The following is a 17,917-nucleotide window of genomic DNA, read 5'->3' on the forward strand; positions in this document are numbered from 1 at the left end:
GTCCCGTCCCTATTCTTTTGTCTCTGTTTATTCTTTTTTCTTTTGCCCTACCCAGGTACGTGGGGAGTTTCTTGCCTTTTGGAAGGTCTGAGGTCTTCTGCCAGCGTTCGGTGGGTGTTCTATAGGAGCAGTTCCACGTGTAGATGTATTTCTGATGTATCTGTGGGGAGGAAGGTGATCTCCGCCTCTTACTCTTCCTCCATCTTGAAGCTCCTCCAGGGTAAATTTTTAATGGTGAGCTGCTCGCTCATCTCCTAGCTATGTCCTTCGAAGGACTGGAAGACACTGTTCACCAACAGCTATGGGAAACCACCAAGACCTTAAAAAGTACTGGAAAAGAGAGCACCAGCATCTTTGAATACTGCTATAGTGGCTGTCAGGAAATAACCCAACTGAAACGAGCACCCTGATTTCTATGGGGAGAAAAAATATGACACATAGCATATGGCAGAGGCTAAGTAGAGGCCACTAATGAATGGATGCAAAGTAAGTATCATGACAAAAATAGGCAGCAACGGTCAGAATCATTTTCAGAATAGTCTGTCCTGCAGGCCTGGCAGAAGCTCATAAGTACGAGTTCCCCATGGCCAAATTATAGGGCAGCCCATGCAGGTCCTACATGATCTGTATAATAATAACAAACAAAACAAAACACCCAAATCTCCAGGTTTGGTTAACTGAGGCCTGTCTTGAATCACTCTTAGATTCACAAGTGATTGAACCTGGTGAGCAGGAACTGGCTGATCTAGATGCCTTAGCAAGACACTTGCATCCCAGAAAGGTAGATAAATCCTACAAAAACACAGGGCCCTGACATCATGTGATGTTTCTAAGGGTCCAGAGGCCTGGTGCAGTTGAGATATTTTCTCCTAAGTAAAGATTAAAATGATTGTTAAATAGAACTATAAAAAAATATTCACATATCAACATAATATCTTAAGCAAAGTCAAAAGACTAGGGACAAACTGGGAAACGTTTCTACATCTTGTATCACAGACCGAGAACAAATTTCCCATAAAGAACTGTTTTGTATTCATGAGAAAAAAAATCCAGCAACTCAATAATAAAATGGGAAAATGACCTGAATGGAAAATTAAAAGAAATACAAATGAGCCTTAAATTTATGAAAGATGCTCAGTTTGACTTATAATAAATGACATGCAAATTAAACCTGCAGAGGTATCCTTGCTTACCATTGAATTGGCAAAATGCCAAAGGCAGGACATCGCACTCTGTTGGTAAGGTAGAACTGGCAATCTTATAATTTACTGGCGGGAGTATGAAAATGGAACAACCTCTAAGCTCTAAAATTTGTTTGTATTCATTCATCAAATTACAAATGCTTGTACACTTTCCTCTAATTCAGCATTCTCACTTCTAGGACTCTAACCTATAGATATACTTGTGTATGTACAAAATGATGCATGTATCAGGGGATTTATTGCAGCATTATTTGAAATGGCAAAAGATTGGAAATAATACATGTTACTAATAGGAAGCTGTTATGTTATATCCACACAACCCAATTCTGTGCAGCTGTGAAAAAAAATTGTGAGTTTTATATATTGATATAGAAGATATGTAGGATATATTAAGTGAAAAAGCAAGGTACAGAACAGTGTGTATAATATGCTACTATTTGTGTAAGAAAGGTGAGGGGGATTAAGAATATTTGTTGCTGTTGCTTAAGAGGGCTTAAAACCCCTCTTAGCTGACAGAGCCAGGAAATACATGTGTGTATACTAACCCATGTATATACACATATCTATAAATATTTTAATACATAATCACTTGTGTCTAAATTAAACTAAACATGAGTTCATATGAGTGTCTCCAATTCTAACCTATTACCACATGGATCACTTTAGCCTCCTCTCCTTGCTTCTCTGTAACCCCTGCTCTAACAGTGAGAAACCTAGCTCTCACGGTCCCTCATCAACTTAGTTAATTATTTAGTTTCAGCAGACATTCATGGTGGTATCAGAATTGTTAACACATACCACTGTGGGAAACAACTTTATCAATCAGACTACAAGGTTTGTATGCAGTTCCTTTTTCCTTTAGTCTTACAGACTCCATTCATTTCCAAGGTTACATAGGTCAGCAAATTTTTCCCCATTCCTTTCAGTGAGGTTGTTTCATAGACTTGTAACACTTTTAGATTCTTTGTCACTTTCTGTATTCCATCCCAGGATCCCTTACCTTCTAAACGATCTTCTAAATATTTGCATACTTTAAGGATAACTCTTTGTGTTGTAAAGTTATGTGGGTTTTGACAGGACCCTGTCATGTATGCAGCATTACAGTATCATACAGAATTCGTACCCTAAAAAATCTAGAGGTAACATTTTAAAAACGGCTTTATGAGATATAAATCACATGTAATAACCGTACTTATTTAAAGCAAGTGATGAGCAAAGTTTCAGATTGGAGATGCATCACTTTACAAGGTCTTCAGAAATATAAATCCCCTGAAGGAATATCATCTACTCAGACAGACATAGAGATTTATAAGTCACAAGTCTGAAGCTTTTTTATTTTTATTTTTTAACTTAACAAAAGTAATACACACTCATTGTAGAAAAATGAGCAAATAGAGATAAATAAAAAGGAATAAAAATCACATATAATCCTACCGCTCAGAGATAATCTCTGTAAACACTTTAATGTCTATAATTCTTTTAAAAATGTATTTAGCTATTTTTTTTTAACAAAAATGGAGATAAATGTTTAATATTATTGTTTCGCTACTCAATACTGCTTTGTGTTAGTCATGAGGTTGGTCCTAGGAATATAACTTTGTAACCTGTCTTTTCGTCAGAGTATTCAATATTATAAACATCTTTTCATGTCAATCAATATGCTTCTTTAACATCATTCCTGATGGTTGCATAGTATTTTATTTTATGGATATTACATACTTTTGTAATCACAAATTACAAATTTGTAATTATGAATCTCCCATTTTGGAAAACTAAATTATTCTCAGAGTTTTTGCTCTTGTTTTGCTAAATCTTTACACACATCTTCAATTCTTTTCTTGGGATAAGGTGCTAGAAGCAGAAACTACTGGTAATCTTGTTAGACAACTTCAAATCGGATCTCCCATCACTTATCTTTGTTCCCTGGACCCCTGGGCTACTGAGTTCCATGTGGTGATGCAGATAAAGGGCCTGCTCACACCACTGCCTCGGAGAAGATCTGCACGTCCCGTGTCTCCAGGACTGAAGGTCACTTACAGTAAGGCCAGGAGGTTTCATTTCATCCATTGTCATTTGTGTATAATTTACTTTCAAAATATTCAAAATGTAACAACAGAAAGTCTGAAAATTTTAAAGTTTTAGTCAATTTGCAAAATGTTTTCAAGTAAATTTTTAACCAGCCTCCCATTTTGTTCTACGTGTTAAACAATTTGGTGTATGGCACATTGATGTAGTTAGGCCAAATGTGGATTTTAAAATACAATATTTTGGGAATTCCCTGGCGGTCCAGTGGTTAGGACTGCATGCTTTCACCGCTGAGGGCATGGGTTCAAACCCTGGTCGGGGAACGAAGATCCTGCAAGCCTCGCGGTGCGACCAAAAAATAAAATAAAATACAATATTTTCCATCTTATACCCACTTTATCAGTTCTGATTAATATCTCGGAATGTAATGTATACCATACAGACTCAATTTCCGTAGCTGGAACATATTCTAAGAATTCTTTGCCCGTTGATTGTTTGGAACTAGAATGTTTACCCATCAAAGGCAATGTTATAAATGGTTCTCAGTCCCTAAATTAGCACATAAAATCCATCTCATTTATAGTGCAGCTGTAATATTAATCAGGAGTTCTGTGGTCAAGACCCCAACTCGGGTTACGCCAAGAAGGGAAGTTCCTCAGACAAGCCAGCCCCCTTCTCCCTGATGCCCAGTCTTGTTCAGTCCCTCCTGGGCACAGAGGCTCTGCTGCTGAACTGCAAACCCAGGCAGAAAATAGGCACCTCCTGTCGGGTGTGAAAGCCAGTACCTGGCTTTGTTGGGGGGACCTCTTACCCTCACAAGTGCTGGTTTGGCCTTAACTGGCTCAGGCTCTTTAAAACTAAAAGGTTCCATCTGGGACAGGGCCAACTGGGTAGCTGTGAGTCAAAGCAGCATGATGGGAACAGACTCCCCTTGGACACACCTTGGTGAGCTAGGCCTGGAGTGATGCTCTCCCACATTTCACTTCCTCTGGGAATCTCTTCCTGACTCTCGGTATCTGGGTCAGGTGTCCCACCTATGGGCTCTCTTAGCACACAGGGATGACCCAGACTGTGGCACACTCACCTGTCACTGCAGGTTTACACATCTGTGTGCTTTACCTTGGCTCAGTGGTTCTCAATCGTGGCTGCACATTAGAATTTTCTGGAGAGCTTCAAAAAATCCTGGTGCTCAGGCTATCCCCCTATCCGATTAAAGCACAATCTCTGGAGGTAGAGCCCACACATTAGGGTGTTCTCAAAGCTCCCCAAGGGATTCTAATATTCAACCACTTCCCTAAACAATGAGTTCTTTGAAAGTAGGCACTTGCTTATTCATCAATGGTATTAGAGGAGTTAATAAATCTCTTAGAATAGTGCTGGCATATACTCAGCTCTTAATAGCTTGGTTATTATTATAATCAGCAGTAACACTGGCAGTAGCAGTAACTCCCCACTGGCCAGTAGGGTTCCTGACGCATAGTGGGCACCTTACCACCCACTGAACTCACACACAAACTATACATTCTGAAGACAAAGAGAAGAGAGCACGAAAAAAATAATGTTTTAGAAGCCTGGGTGATTCCATGGACCCTTCCACTCTATAAAAATAGATGCCAGAGTAATCATGCAACTGGTGATCTGGGTCGGCTTTTCCTTCCCTCGGTCGTAGTCCTAAGTGCCTGCTTTCCAAATGAGCATCTTGTTGTCCTATATATGGGCAATTTAAGGAGTTTTTGAGTGTAATTTTGACTCTGTGTGATTTTTACCAATGTAGTTAACAGGATAAATTCATTGGGAGTCAAAAGTCTAAGGTTCTGTTCCTGGCTCTGCCACTTATTAGCTGTATGGCTTTGAGCAAGTTTCTCCGAACTTCTGGGCCTCGTTCTTCTCTCCCGAGTTCCTCCGTTCTCTGATGTTGAAACCTGGATGAACCCTGTCTTATACCATCTTGTCTGCCTCTGTGAGTCTGATGGATCAGGCTCCCCAGTCATGACTGTGCTGACCTCACTCCCGGCTACCCTGCCCCCTTGCCCGGCAAGGCTCTCTCCCCACCAATGCCCCATGAGGCCTCCCCACGCCTGGGGTGGTGCAAGGGAAGTTGTTAGTATCAGTCCTGAATAGTTCAGCAGCCATGTGAGTTGAACAGTCTTGGAAACCAGTTGCCATTTACACATTTAGCCCAAAAGAAAAACACTCTGCTGTGGCCAAGGGGAAAGGGCAGTACCATAAACAAGTCTCTTCTTTCCTAGATGCTGGTTCTGGGGAATAAAGAGAGCTCTAGGAGTCCAGCTCAGGCTTTAGGGCATTTCTTTAAAAAAGAAAAAGGAAAAAACAGGACCATCTGATGTTTTACTCAGTCAGCTTGGCCTTTGCCCTACTTGTCCCGATCAAGGGAGGTTTCTCAGCCTGGTGGCCTCATGAGGGACAGCTGGACAGATGCCAACAGCAGCCCTCCCACCCCCCAAACGCCATACACTGTAAACAAGGTGTGAAGTGCTAATCAAACACACATGGCATTCTGGTCAATTTTAAAATACACAAAGCCAATTGGAGAAATGAGGTCAATTCCTGTTAGGGATGAAATAACAGAATTGCCAACATTCTCTTGTTGTACTTAAAATTTTAAATGAGAGTCTTTGGGTAGGACCAGGGATTTTTATTTTAACTATATACAGATATGTTCTAATGGGATTTGACCTGAACTTAAAAACTGTGAAGTGACAAATCTTTTAGATCCATGTTGTGCATTTGGAACTGTTGTATGTTAGTTTGGGTTTCTTTCGGTTTTGCTCTTGATTTTAAAGGGGTTGTGGATTGAGCTTATTTGTGGTTTCCTGGGTGTCATGTTAGAGTTTAATGAGATCAAACACACTCTAGAGTTGCCCATTAAATCCATCACCTAAATCAGTTGTTCTGCATGACAAAACAGGATTAACAGAGCAGCAACCTCTATCTATTTTTAAATCTACATTTAGCCAACACATCTCTCATGGCTCTCAAAATCTTTATGGGTTGACAACGATCACAATCATAGTTAGATAACTGTGAAATTCAGGTCGGCCTCTCCCTTGAGATGGTCAGCTCCATGAGCGCAGGGATGTTGCCCTGTTCATCACTCTGACTCCACGCCCAACAGAATACCTTCCACCTAGCAGGTGCTCTCTCTACACATTGACTGAATAGTTTCTCCTGTGTGGGTGGCTTACTCTCTGGCATTTGTTTTACTCTACAAATTCATTTATCTTTTTCCCGGACACGATTCAGTCTTCTCTTGAATGGAAAGGCTGGAGACAATTCCTTCAGGACTTATCCCTTTCTGGAGGAGTGAACTGTGAAGGGTACTAGGAACTCATCAACACCGAACCACCGAGGTCTTGTTGTGACTCCTCTTATAGGCAGCCACCTTTGAGAGCTTCTGGAACCACCTATCACCTATCACCTGTTCTCTGGTGGCACAGCTGCACTGGTCTGTTGCCACTGGTCTTCAGGGAGCCACACAGAAGTGAGGTTAAACTGAGGTAGTACTTTAAGATACTTTTCAAGTGTCATCTCTGCTCATACTGGCTTGTGATTGCTGCACACCAGCTGAGATGCTTGTGCTGTCACTGAAGTGCCGACATCACATCTCAACTCATGGGCAGCGCCTTAGAGTTTTGACTGGATTTTTGCTTTAGCACATATGGAAGTACTAAATGCCTCTTGTTGACAGTAAGTCTGTGACTTCAGTTTTCTTCAGGCCTTTTAGTTGGTCCATTTCTGTTCAAAGACCCACCCCCCCACCCCCCCACCACAATGGGGTCATGGCCTTTTAGCCTATGAGTAGCTACTCTTGGTGGACTCATGAGGTTAGATTTTCCAGTTTTTCTTTGCTTGAGGTTAAGTTTCACAAGTTAGGAATCTGCTCAGACACCAGATTTCCTAATATCTATCTCTGTATGATAAATAGAATTATTACCATCTACAGTACTTCACTGTCTGAGCAAAGTCTGATTATACCATTGGAGAAACTAATTCAGTTGCCTTTGAAATGACTTCCCCTCCTGTCTTCCATTTGCCATGTAGAAAAAAACTGACCCATAGTATTATGGGAGTGGATCAAAGGTACCCTGAGTTCACTGTTAATCTCTGGGTCTGCATATGCAGGTATGTATATTTTTTTCTCTCTCGTGTTCAGCCCATTTTGTTACCCTTTGGGTAAGTTCAATCATAATGTCCTTAAATTATGATTGGATAGCCTGTACTTTAAATAATTTTTCATGGTACCGTAAGACCTTCAAAGGCCTCCATTGTTCATTGAATATTAAAAATTTTCACCCAGGAACTCAAGCCATACACAGCACATGGTGGTAAGAGGTCAGGTTTTGGAGCCAGACTGCCCAAATCCACTACTCAAAGGTGTGGGAACTCTATGCCAGTTTTCTTATCTGCAGAACTAGGATAGGACCTACCTCACTGGGTTGTTGCCAGGATTAAATGAGTTAATACATGGAAAGTGTTTGGCCTATAGTGAGCACTCAATACATACTATTATCATCTGGTCCTGGCCATGGAGTGTGGTAAACTCCATGACGGCAGGGATTTGTGTCTAACATAAGAGCGTAGTCCCAGGAGGAAGTAATCTTTCCCTAGACAATACTCTCATGGTACGTTGTGTGAACTACTATTCAGCACTTAGCAGTCTTATCTCTTCTATTTTGTGAGCAACTTGAGGAAGTTACCATACCATTTATTGCTCAAGACTAGAATATTACCTGGTAGTATGTTTGCTGAATCTACATATACATGATTCTTAAAAATGGACTGAAGACTTAATAACCTATTAGAGCATTGTCATTGTTGTGGCAGTCTTTCTAGGATTACCTCTGTGTGGAAGGCACAGTCCCATCTGCAGTGGGGCAAGGGATAGGGAAGAGGTCCCATGAGTATGGTTAGCCTGTACACACAAGTTTCCCAGTTATGGGCTATGCCCTTAACTTCTACCAGTCACTTCACATAGTGTGGGATTTGGACCTAGGTTTGAGGCATTTAGTTAGGAATAGCAGTAATAATACCTATAACCTATCTTATAGGACTTGGCGTGATCAAATAAGGTAACATGTACAAATGTTTTGATAATTATTATAGAATATTCTTCATTATTGTTGAAAACAAACAGCATACTTACATAAAAATGGGAAGGGGTAGGTTACTTGCTGTGTATACTAACGAGAGCAGGCAGAGGTTCATGTACCTATGCAAGTACCCTGAGTAGACTGATTTAAAGTTTGAAGGACCATTTTGAATTATCCAATAACAACATAAGTCTCTAAACAAGATGATGAGAAAGATCGTATTCATGTTGAAAAACAATGTTGCTTTTAAAGAATGTCAATAGTTTACCAGTTATCCCTATAACATTTTATTTTGGTCTGTATAACCAGTGCCAGAGGCTGTGTAAATTATAGTATTTTCACCTTACCCTTGATAGCAAAAGTTTCAGAGTCTTCAAGCCCCACAGTAAGTGATGGCTGTGGGATGTCAGCTTGATGGGGAAGAACCTACTTTTGAAATTTGCCATATTTAGCATGGTACAACGATGAAACTGTTGGAAATGTTCAGGCCTTGAGAACTTTGATGAAGACTGATCAGGATTCAGTCAATAGTTAATTTTTAGTTCAAATCAATGTTAAATTTCCTAAACAACATTCCAGATGTAGCCAGGGCTTTCCACTCCATTCCAGATCAAAGATGTGCCCTCAAAGGGGAGTTCGGAGCTGTTTAACATACACATGTCCCATGAGGCATCAGCTGTTTTTCGACTGGACAGTACATGGGCTCATGCTGTGTAAGGTTTGGATTGTAAAAGACAACTAAATCTCAAGTCCATATTCTACTCTGGCCAGTCTTGTTGAGGTTATATTATAGGGCTCAAGAGACTTGTTGGTGTCCAGAGAAAACACTTCAGCAGATGGCCTCCTTCGGAAGATACTGCACATGTAGCTTTGCAGTGTGACTTCAAGCTGCTCAGTGGGCTGGCAGTTCATGAATATGATTCTTTGTATCTTTCATAAAATCTAAGGTCCTGATTCATGGTCACCCCAGTGATTGGAATCTCATACAGCTGTGATATTCTGATCATCATTCAGATCTTTATCACTGAGCCAATGAGATGCCTCTGTTGAACCCTGGCTATAGATACGCTTACCTCTTAATTGGTAGAAAGTGGTGCTTAAATACAAGTTGCTACAAAGCTCACTTAAGGAGAAATGATCCTCAGCCCAGTTTCCTAGTCCATTTATCACTACATTGACTTTGGTAGCTCATGGAGATACTACTGAAATGCAGCAGTGCTTTTTCCTCAGATTCTGCCGCTTAATCCACAGCTTTGAGAAAATGAATTTCTCTTCTAACTGGCTAAATAGAGCATCATTTTAATCCTGTGTAAATCCACTATGCACAAGAACTTGATTTGTAACTAATAAAAACATCCTTAAATGGAACTGAGATGTGATTTCTAATAATATCCTACAATGAAAATTATACTCAAAAGGTGATGTTTAGCTCATAGACTACTTTATAGGGACTCTATGAAGGTCATAGGAACTATAGTCTCAACATAAAATATACTTGAGACATAAGGAAATATGGGTAAAGTTGTGTCCTAACCCTAAGAAGTAATTTAACAGCCTTAAAAGTCACATTAAGTAACAGGACATCTTCCTGATTTAGATGCTATTTTTTTCTTTTGTTGTTTCTTAGAGAGGTTTCCTTTAGTAAGAATTAAGCACTGTCCATTCATTTACTTTGCATATAAACCAGTATCAACTTCACAAAGTTACAGTAACTCTAGTATTTAATAGTTTCACTTAAAAAAAAAAATTCCAAGTGCCAGGTTAGCTGTTTAGGAATTTTACAGAATTAGACTCTTTGCTCAGATTATCTCCAAATAGCACACACACAGATCCAGTTTTGTTTTGTTTTGTTTTGAACTTCTAACAGGGTCCTCACAGCTTAGATGTCAAGTCACCTAGTTCAGGAGTTTTGTTTTTGGTTAAAATATGACAGATTAAAAAATTCAGAGTATCTTTTCAATATCATCTTGTTTTGCTAGTGTCTTGATTCTGCAACTGTTTTCATTTGGGGTAGTATTAAGTTTGCCAGTTTAAGGCTATGTTTATGGTTAGAAAAATATTAATTTTACTTATATCAGAGCTTTTTGTATCCAAATATTGGAAAAAATATTCCACGTTTGATTTGGAAAAACTGTAGTACTAAATATCACAGAATTCTCACCTGATATCTAATTCAGTAAATTTTTAATTGAAGAAGACTGTTTATCAAGTTTTTCAGGATTACTTAAATAAAGCAATTAAATGCCAACAGTTTAAAGCAGGATAGGGACAACATGGAGACACACTGCCAAAGACACGGTTGATTCCAGAAGCACCAGTGCACATGCAACCCTGAAGCCCAGGGGAAAGCAGTATGTGAATTTACCCGTAAATACCAAATAAAGTCAGATTTTCAATATAATTGACAGTTGCCAGGACCAGGGATGGTCTAGTTGCCATTACAGGAGGTAAGAAAATGTGATGGGGGTCCTTGGGGCTGCTCTTCATTTACAACCTCAGCTGACAAGATGGAAATCAAGGGAGATTAAATGTAACTCACTGGTCTGCTGACCACCCCCTGCAGTTATCACCAATGTTTCCTTTTATTACCAGTCCTTGTTCTCTCTAGAGGCTATTTCTCCTGAGTATTTCACTGACTCAGACTGACTAAATCAGTTACCTAAAAGGTTGTACAATTCTGGTTCACAGGCTCCAGAATGACTTCAAGTCATCCAACATAAAGCACACCACCTCTTAGAGCAACTCCCTAGTAAGAGGTGCAATGTCTATAGATACAAGGTATGGTTTTGAGCTAAAATCTACAACCACTACATTTTGCACAAGGGGAATGATAAATTTCAAGCTCCACAAAATTAGTGTTCTACTATCATAAAGAAATTATACATAATAAAACACTGTTTTCAGATTTGCCTCACCAAAAAATGATGTGTCAATAACTGAAGATATTATATACACAAACACAGAAGTAAACCATTTTCAAAGACAATCAAATCTACCTCTTATTCAAAGTTTAGGACCTACCATTTAAATTTGTGTGTGTTTTTATTTATAAAATAATAACTAATAATTTTCACTAATATAAGTATTATATTTTGGAGATCATTAAGAGAATATTTTGGAGAAATAAAACCAAAGCCTATTTTGAAAGAAACAGCAGTTTCTTCTGTGCTGTTACATGAAGTAAAATCATTTAAGAATTAAGCTGATACAATTCAGCTTACACACACACTATGATTGATGAGGATGGTCTACAGGAATAGTACAGAACATAAAGTTCAAAGAATTATATCCATACTACAAAAGTTCCAAATGCCAAACCAACCTTAAGTTTAATCCGTCTACCAGTTTCCACTGTAATCAACTTTTATTACTAGTACTTGTTCTATTGGAAGACCATTAAGAAGCCAAAAAAGTTTTAAATATATTAATCGTTAAAAACAACAAAGAACAGTTTAAAGAAAGAATATATTTGAACCATATAAACAAAAAGGTATTACATAAGAAAAAATAATGTAACAATTTATGTAAGTACCTAACATATGAGCATGCTCTTAACATCTAAAACAAAAAATAAAAAGGTAACATTGGTACTATATATATATATTTGACAAGTGTGCATTAAAGAATTCTCTAATATAAAACATTTAAAATGTGGAGAATACTTTTTCAAGATACAGAAAACAATTGTTAAGATAGGCACACCCACAACTCTTTTAAAACCGTGCTTATGGAAGATAAAATTGATCTGAGCATTCCTTCTCAGATGTGCAGAAGCTCTGAAATTGTAAATCATTTGATATTGCCTCCCACTTTTGCACTGTTTGAATTTCAACACTGATTGGTATGAATTACACAATTAAATAGTTTTTCAGTGTTTCTGCCAAGGTTCCATATAGAATGCATCTATTTAGTATGAATACTTAAAACAGCAACATCGTTTGTATAGAAGTCACTTCCTTATATTCTTTTTTTCCTTTTTTTAAAAAGGCACTATATTTAGAAAATAGTAATTATTATAAATAGTGCTCTGGAAAATCTGAAACTCCAAATCAATGTGCTCCATCAACCATAAGTAGATCTAAGAAGCACTAACTAAAAAGAACACGATTGTAAAAAGCTGATAAATTTAAAGATTATAAAATCGGTTTATTGTAAAAGCAATTCAAGAATACCCAGTTAAAATCTTATCCCAATGCCACCCAATACAACCAAGAAGCAGTTAAACACGTTACATTAGGAATAAGGACATAAAACAAGGAAGAGCACATCAAGGCTGTGATTCAAACTCAGAAAGAGAAAGGCTTAGGTCTCCCTTCAGGTGAGTACAGAGGGTATGATAAGATCAAAGCACCATGTCTGTTAGGTACCACGGTGCTGCTTCAACACTGAGGTATAACTGGGTAAGCTAAAGGTGAGAGGAAATGAAGAACTCCATATTTTTGTTTTGTGGGTGTACTTAAGTGATTAAAATTTTAGGAACAACTGACTTTAATGACAGCAAGATGCAAGACAAGTCTTTATTGAAGAAAAAGAAGCTTATAAAGTTCTCTATCAAGGTCCCACTAAGTCTTCACAACTCCCCTCCCACCTTCCCACCCTCTCCCCTAATCTAAAGCTACTCTGCTGATATATAAAATGCGATCTTAATTTGTGGCTTAATGGCAAATTGTAAGCACTCCTTCCAAGTACCTTTGATCTTCTGCACATAAAAAAGCCAACATGCTGTATCATCCATCCATAAACTCAATTATGCATTCTAGGCAGAATTTCATTATTCCTCTAAAAAAATCAATACATCTGCACAGTGGCCATTTCCCCCCAGACTTAATTCAAGATTTAATCTTTCTTCTGTTTTTTTAATAATAGCCTTAGAGTCAATTATTACGAATGATCGACCTATGAATCATTATATACAACACAGTGATTGCATTTTGAGCATTGAAATTACTTAATATAAAACTTCTTACTTCCAACTTTTGCACTGCTCTAAATTGAAGGGTCAAAATGCTTAGATTCTGTAATCAGAAAGAAAAAACAAACACTTGTCTTCCTAAGCTGAGGCTTTTCATAGCAGTTTTAGCCAGGAAAAGAGATTTTATGTCTTATAAACCCTTGAAAATAAGGGCTTACTCTAGAAACACTGAAAGACCCTTAATCATAGAGGTGCTAGCTGATACCACTATAATTCACAACCAAGTATTACTTCATAGCTTATACTGAAGGTTTGATTCATGCTCATTTTGTTCCTTTAAAAATACTCTTTGGAAAACATTATTACTCCTGTAGACACATACTCTAGTTATATCTCTTCCAGTAAAAATAAAAGTATAATCATGATTATCTCTATTTCTTTGCTAAATTCAACTACCAATATACATTAATCTGATCACTTTACCAGCTAACTTATGACCTTACAGTATTCTATATACTATCCAGGGTCAATTCTCAGCATACAGAAGCAGAAGCAAGTCTTAGAAGAACGATTTTGTAGGTAATATTTCAATGTAGTCCTTAATGTGTTCATTACAAAAGAGAACTAAAGTACTAGAATTTACTTCCAAAACTAAGGCAAAGGTAAACTTTCAAAGCTAAAGGAAGGTAAACCACTATATAAAGCTTACTTCTGTCATGTACACTATGAACCTAACTCAGTGAATTCCCATCAAGACTTAAAATTAGTCTGAGGGACTAACCAGGGGATAATAAAGCCATTTCTGGTTTGCTTCTTTCAAATTCATCAGATAATATCCATTGTGTGCCCAGAGGGCATACAGGACTCCTCTAGGCACTACCCATAATAACAGCCCTTTCTAGAACACTAAACTACCACCAACATTTGCAGACTGCCCTAACCAGATTTAAACTACCTGTGAAATATAAACTACTAGTCATGTATTCTAAATGCATACATTCAAAGCTACAATTTTAAAATAAATTGGAAAGTAGGGAAAACTTAAAAAAAAAAAAAAAAGATACATTCTGCTATCACACTATCATAAACATTATAAGTGTGTGTGTGGGTATATATAGAGAGAGCAGATTACCAAGATTTAAATAAGATGGTAAAAAAAAAACCAGGGCATGTAGATTTACCAAAGGAACTACAATAACTGTCCCAAGCTACAAGTATAAACAGATTCACTATAATGGTAATTTGCCTAAGTTCTGAGAAACAACAACAAAAAAAACAAAAAAAAACAAAAAAAAGAAAAAACAAAAAAAAACCCCAAAACAATAAAAACCCCAACCAAGACAAAAAACAAACAAAAAAAAAACCAACAACAACAACAACAAAAAATCACAATAAAACCCACCAAAACCTATACTAGAGTATGTGGCAATAATTAATATATTTCTATGGAAATTATCTCAAGCCTTATAAGCTCCTAAAATAAAATCAAGGTCACTATGTGACTAATGATAGCACTAGGAGGGAAAAAAAAACCCACTGAAAGTAAAACAGTCTTCAGCCTTGGTTTCAGCTATCTCTTCAAATCAGCATCAGTACTTAATATCAGATACAACGTTTTTGGCTTGTCAGACCAGTAAGTCATGTTTTTCCACTGGCCAAGGCAGCTGAAGAAACAATTGCTTGAACAAACTAAATGCTGTGACACAAAGCATTTGACTTCCAAGTCTGAGTATTTAGTTAAAATGATTGGTGAACGTCTAACTGGGCAAAAGGAATGGCATCCATCATCCAAACAGGCTCACTTCCCCCAGCCCCCAAAACAAACAGTAGTTATAATAGCAAAAGAAACAAAAAAAGTTTTTTTTGATTCTTTAGAGCCAAATATGGAAGAGGTCAGCAATATATTAACAGCAGCAATGGACAAGGAAGAGCAAAATAGTGGATGAAAGAATCTTGCTGGACGTTTGTTCATCTTTTTCGGTATTAGCCAGAAGATCACAACTGGCTTATTTGGAAATTTCAGGTATAGCTCCTTAGATCCTTCACAGATTTAGAATTCAGTCTACCTGAGGGCTCTATAACCATGTAAGAAAGCTTTCTTTATCTAGCTTGGTGGCGGCCAAAACAGACTCCATGTCATTAAGGATGTCAGAACTCAAAGCTTCTTGTAGACTTGGCATCAACTCCTCTCCTTCTATGTTCATTCCATCTCCTTCCAGTGTTCCAAGGTCCACATTTGTCCCAGGAATGGCTTCAAGATAGTCTGGGAAACGGTTCTGCTGTGAGGGTAGGGTGCTTTGGTTGATAGTGTCACCTAGATGGAACAGGAAGAGAGAAAGAGAATAGGTCCTTTTTGAAAAGCTAACATCAGAGTCGTATCATGTGAGTATACATAAATGCACAGGGAAAGAAACGGATTCCTGACCGACCTCCTCCACTGGCCCACAGTTTACTTAAGGTCAAACAACCCACAGATAGCAAAGTAACAACGCAAGTTTCCTTTTGCTTCAAAATTGTTCAGATATTGAACAAGCTTGATTGCTTACTACTATGTGCTGAGCAGTGAAGGGGGTCCTGAAAAAAAATTCCTTGAAAAATTATATACAGCAAGAGAGAAAGAACAAGTATGACACAACACAGCATCATTACTTGACTCTCTTCCAGGTATGCACCACCATAATAAGATAAAATATAAAAATGAATGGTATAGACCTGTCTTTCTCTGAAGTACACACTGGGGAACAGAATAAAAGAACTGCATGAAACTCTATTCCACTCTTGGGAGATTCACATTCACAACAGTAAAAACAAGCTTCCCGGGCTTCCCTGGTGGCGCAGTGGTTGGGAGTCCGCCAGCCGATGCAGGGGACGCGGGTTCGTGCCCCGGTCCGGGAAGATCCCACATGCCGCGGAGCGGCTGGGCCCATGAGTTATGGCTGCTGAGCCTGGGCGTCCAGAGCCTTGCTCCGCAACGGGAGAGGCCACAACAGTGAGAGGCCCGCGTACTGCAAAAAAAAAAAAAAAAAAAAAAAAAAGCCTTCCAAAAAGTCCTTGGATAGATAAGTCTTCCTAGCTTTGCTTCTAGGTTTCCCAAACTTACCTTGCCAAGAAACCTTTTTGCCCATGACAATGTTAACATTCCTTAACACTTCAATGGAACATGCTTTCAGAAAAACTAATATAAACCATTAAGTATTAAAAAGGTTTAGAGAGAAGAGAGAAATGGGGGGACAGAGGAGTCAGGAAAGGTGTTATGAATGAGATGGGTCTGAAGCGACTCCTATGGATGATTTAAGATTTAGATGAAGAGAGGGCGCTGTGGATTCCCAGAAGCATCAAAGCCATGAGCTGGATGAGCACAGGTACAGAAGACTTGCCAAACACTTTTAGAAGCTGCCAGCTAAAGAACTAGCTAGCTGGAGAACTGTTTCATTTCCCCGCCAATTCATGCCCTCTGATAGCTGCCAAGTCCAGGGTCACCGGGTAAGCCACAGGAAAAAGGGTTCTATAATTACCTGTGAGGCAGGTATTTCTTAGCTTCTGCAAGATCCCTGCAACTATTCTAACAATAAAGTAGGTAAGCCCCACCACCTAGCCTTCCCCTACCTGGCTTCCTGAGCCCCATACCACCTAAGTTGGACCAAAGACCCTCACAAAAGAGAGGGAAGCAGACAATGAATCACATATAGAGATCTTCTCCAAAATTAAAAACACAAATCCAGGGTCTTCCCTGGTGGCGCAGTGGTTAAGCATCTGCCTGCCAATGCAGGGGACACGGGTTCGAGCCCTGGTCCGGGAAGATCCCACATGCTGCGGAGCAACTAAGCCCGTGCACCACAACTACTGAGCCTGCGCTCTAAAGCCTGCGAGCCACAACTACTGAAGCCCGTGTTCCGCAACAAGAGAAGCCACCACAATGAGAAGCCTGTGCACTGCAATGAAGGGTAGCCCCCGCTCGCTGCAACTAGAGAAAGCCCGCAAGCAGCAACAAAGATCCAATGCAGCCAAAAAAAAAAAAAATAATAATTTATAAAAGAATACAAATCAATATAACAGACTTCTAATAGGCTCCTCAACTGCTTTGTCAATTAACTCAATGTTTTAAATGCTAAAATATAAAATAAGTCATGTCAAACAGAGCTGAGATATTCATGACATTTAAAAACTGGGAAAAGACTTAAATTAAAAGATGCCAAAAAAAACAAAAAAAAAACCCCACAAAGCAAACTCGATTTGAATTGTTTACAGGATCTTAATTGGTTTTCTGAATAATCTTTGCTCACAATAGTTTAATTAGACCTGGTAATACAATGACTATTTCCCACTGAAAGCTAGATTACCAAGAGGAATAAAGAATACCAACCTGTATCCATTTCATCAACACTGTTCAAGAAGTCGTCTGGGGTCCGAGGGACACTGTAGCTGCTCATGCTTAGTCCGCTGTCTGTGCTCTCATCTCGAGAGTGATAGGTGCCACTACAAAGAATGAGAGTTAAAGACCAACACAAAAAATTTAAGAAATGATTTCGAGGTAAAAATATAAACACCTGCTGAGTACCAACATGATTCTCAAAGAGAATTAGTGAAAATTCTTGCCCTGCAGCATCTGAAACAAGCACCCTCCTTCAGGGCCCATACAAAGCTCTTTTACTATGAGGTGAAACAGA

At 38.7% G+C, this 17,917-nt stretch overlaps 1 protein-coding gene across 8 annotated transcripts in view; it reads right to left on the minus strand.

Moving 5' to 3' along the window:
• Positions 1-12,459: 12,459 nt before the first annotated feature.
• The window catches only part of YAP1 (Yes1 associated transcriptional regulator), a 124,286-nt gene continuing 118,828 nt past the window's right edge, over positions 12,460-17,917 (minus strand). For all 8 annotated transcript variants that reach the window (XM_024115342.3, XM_024115338.3, XM_024115340.3 and 5 more), the window contains 2 exons: positions 17,614-17,726; positions 12,460-15,564 (listed from right to left, as the gene is read on the minus strand). In XM_024115342.3, coding sequence (XP_023971110.1) covers positions 15,326-15,564; positions 17,614-17,726 — 352 coding nt within the window. In that variant the 3' untranslated portion in view covers positions 12,460-15,325. The remainder of the gene's footprint in view (positions 15,565-17,613; positions 17,727-17,917) is intronic.

The sequence above is a fragment of the Physeter macrocephalus genome, chromosome 16 (assembly GCF_002837175.3).
Source record: "Physeter macrocephalus isolate SW-GA chromosome 16, ASM283717v5, whole genome shotgun sequence".
In the NCBI taxonomy this organism is placed as follows: domain Eukaryota; kingdom Metazoa; phylum Chordata; class Mammalia; order Artiodactyla; family Physeteridae; genus Physeter; species Physeter macrocephalus.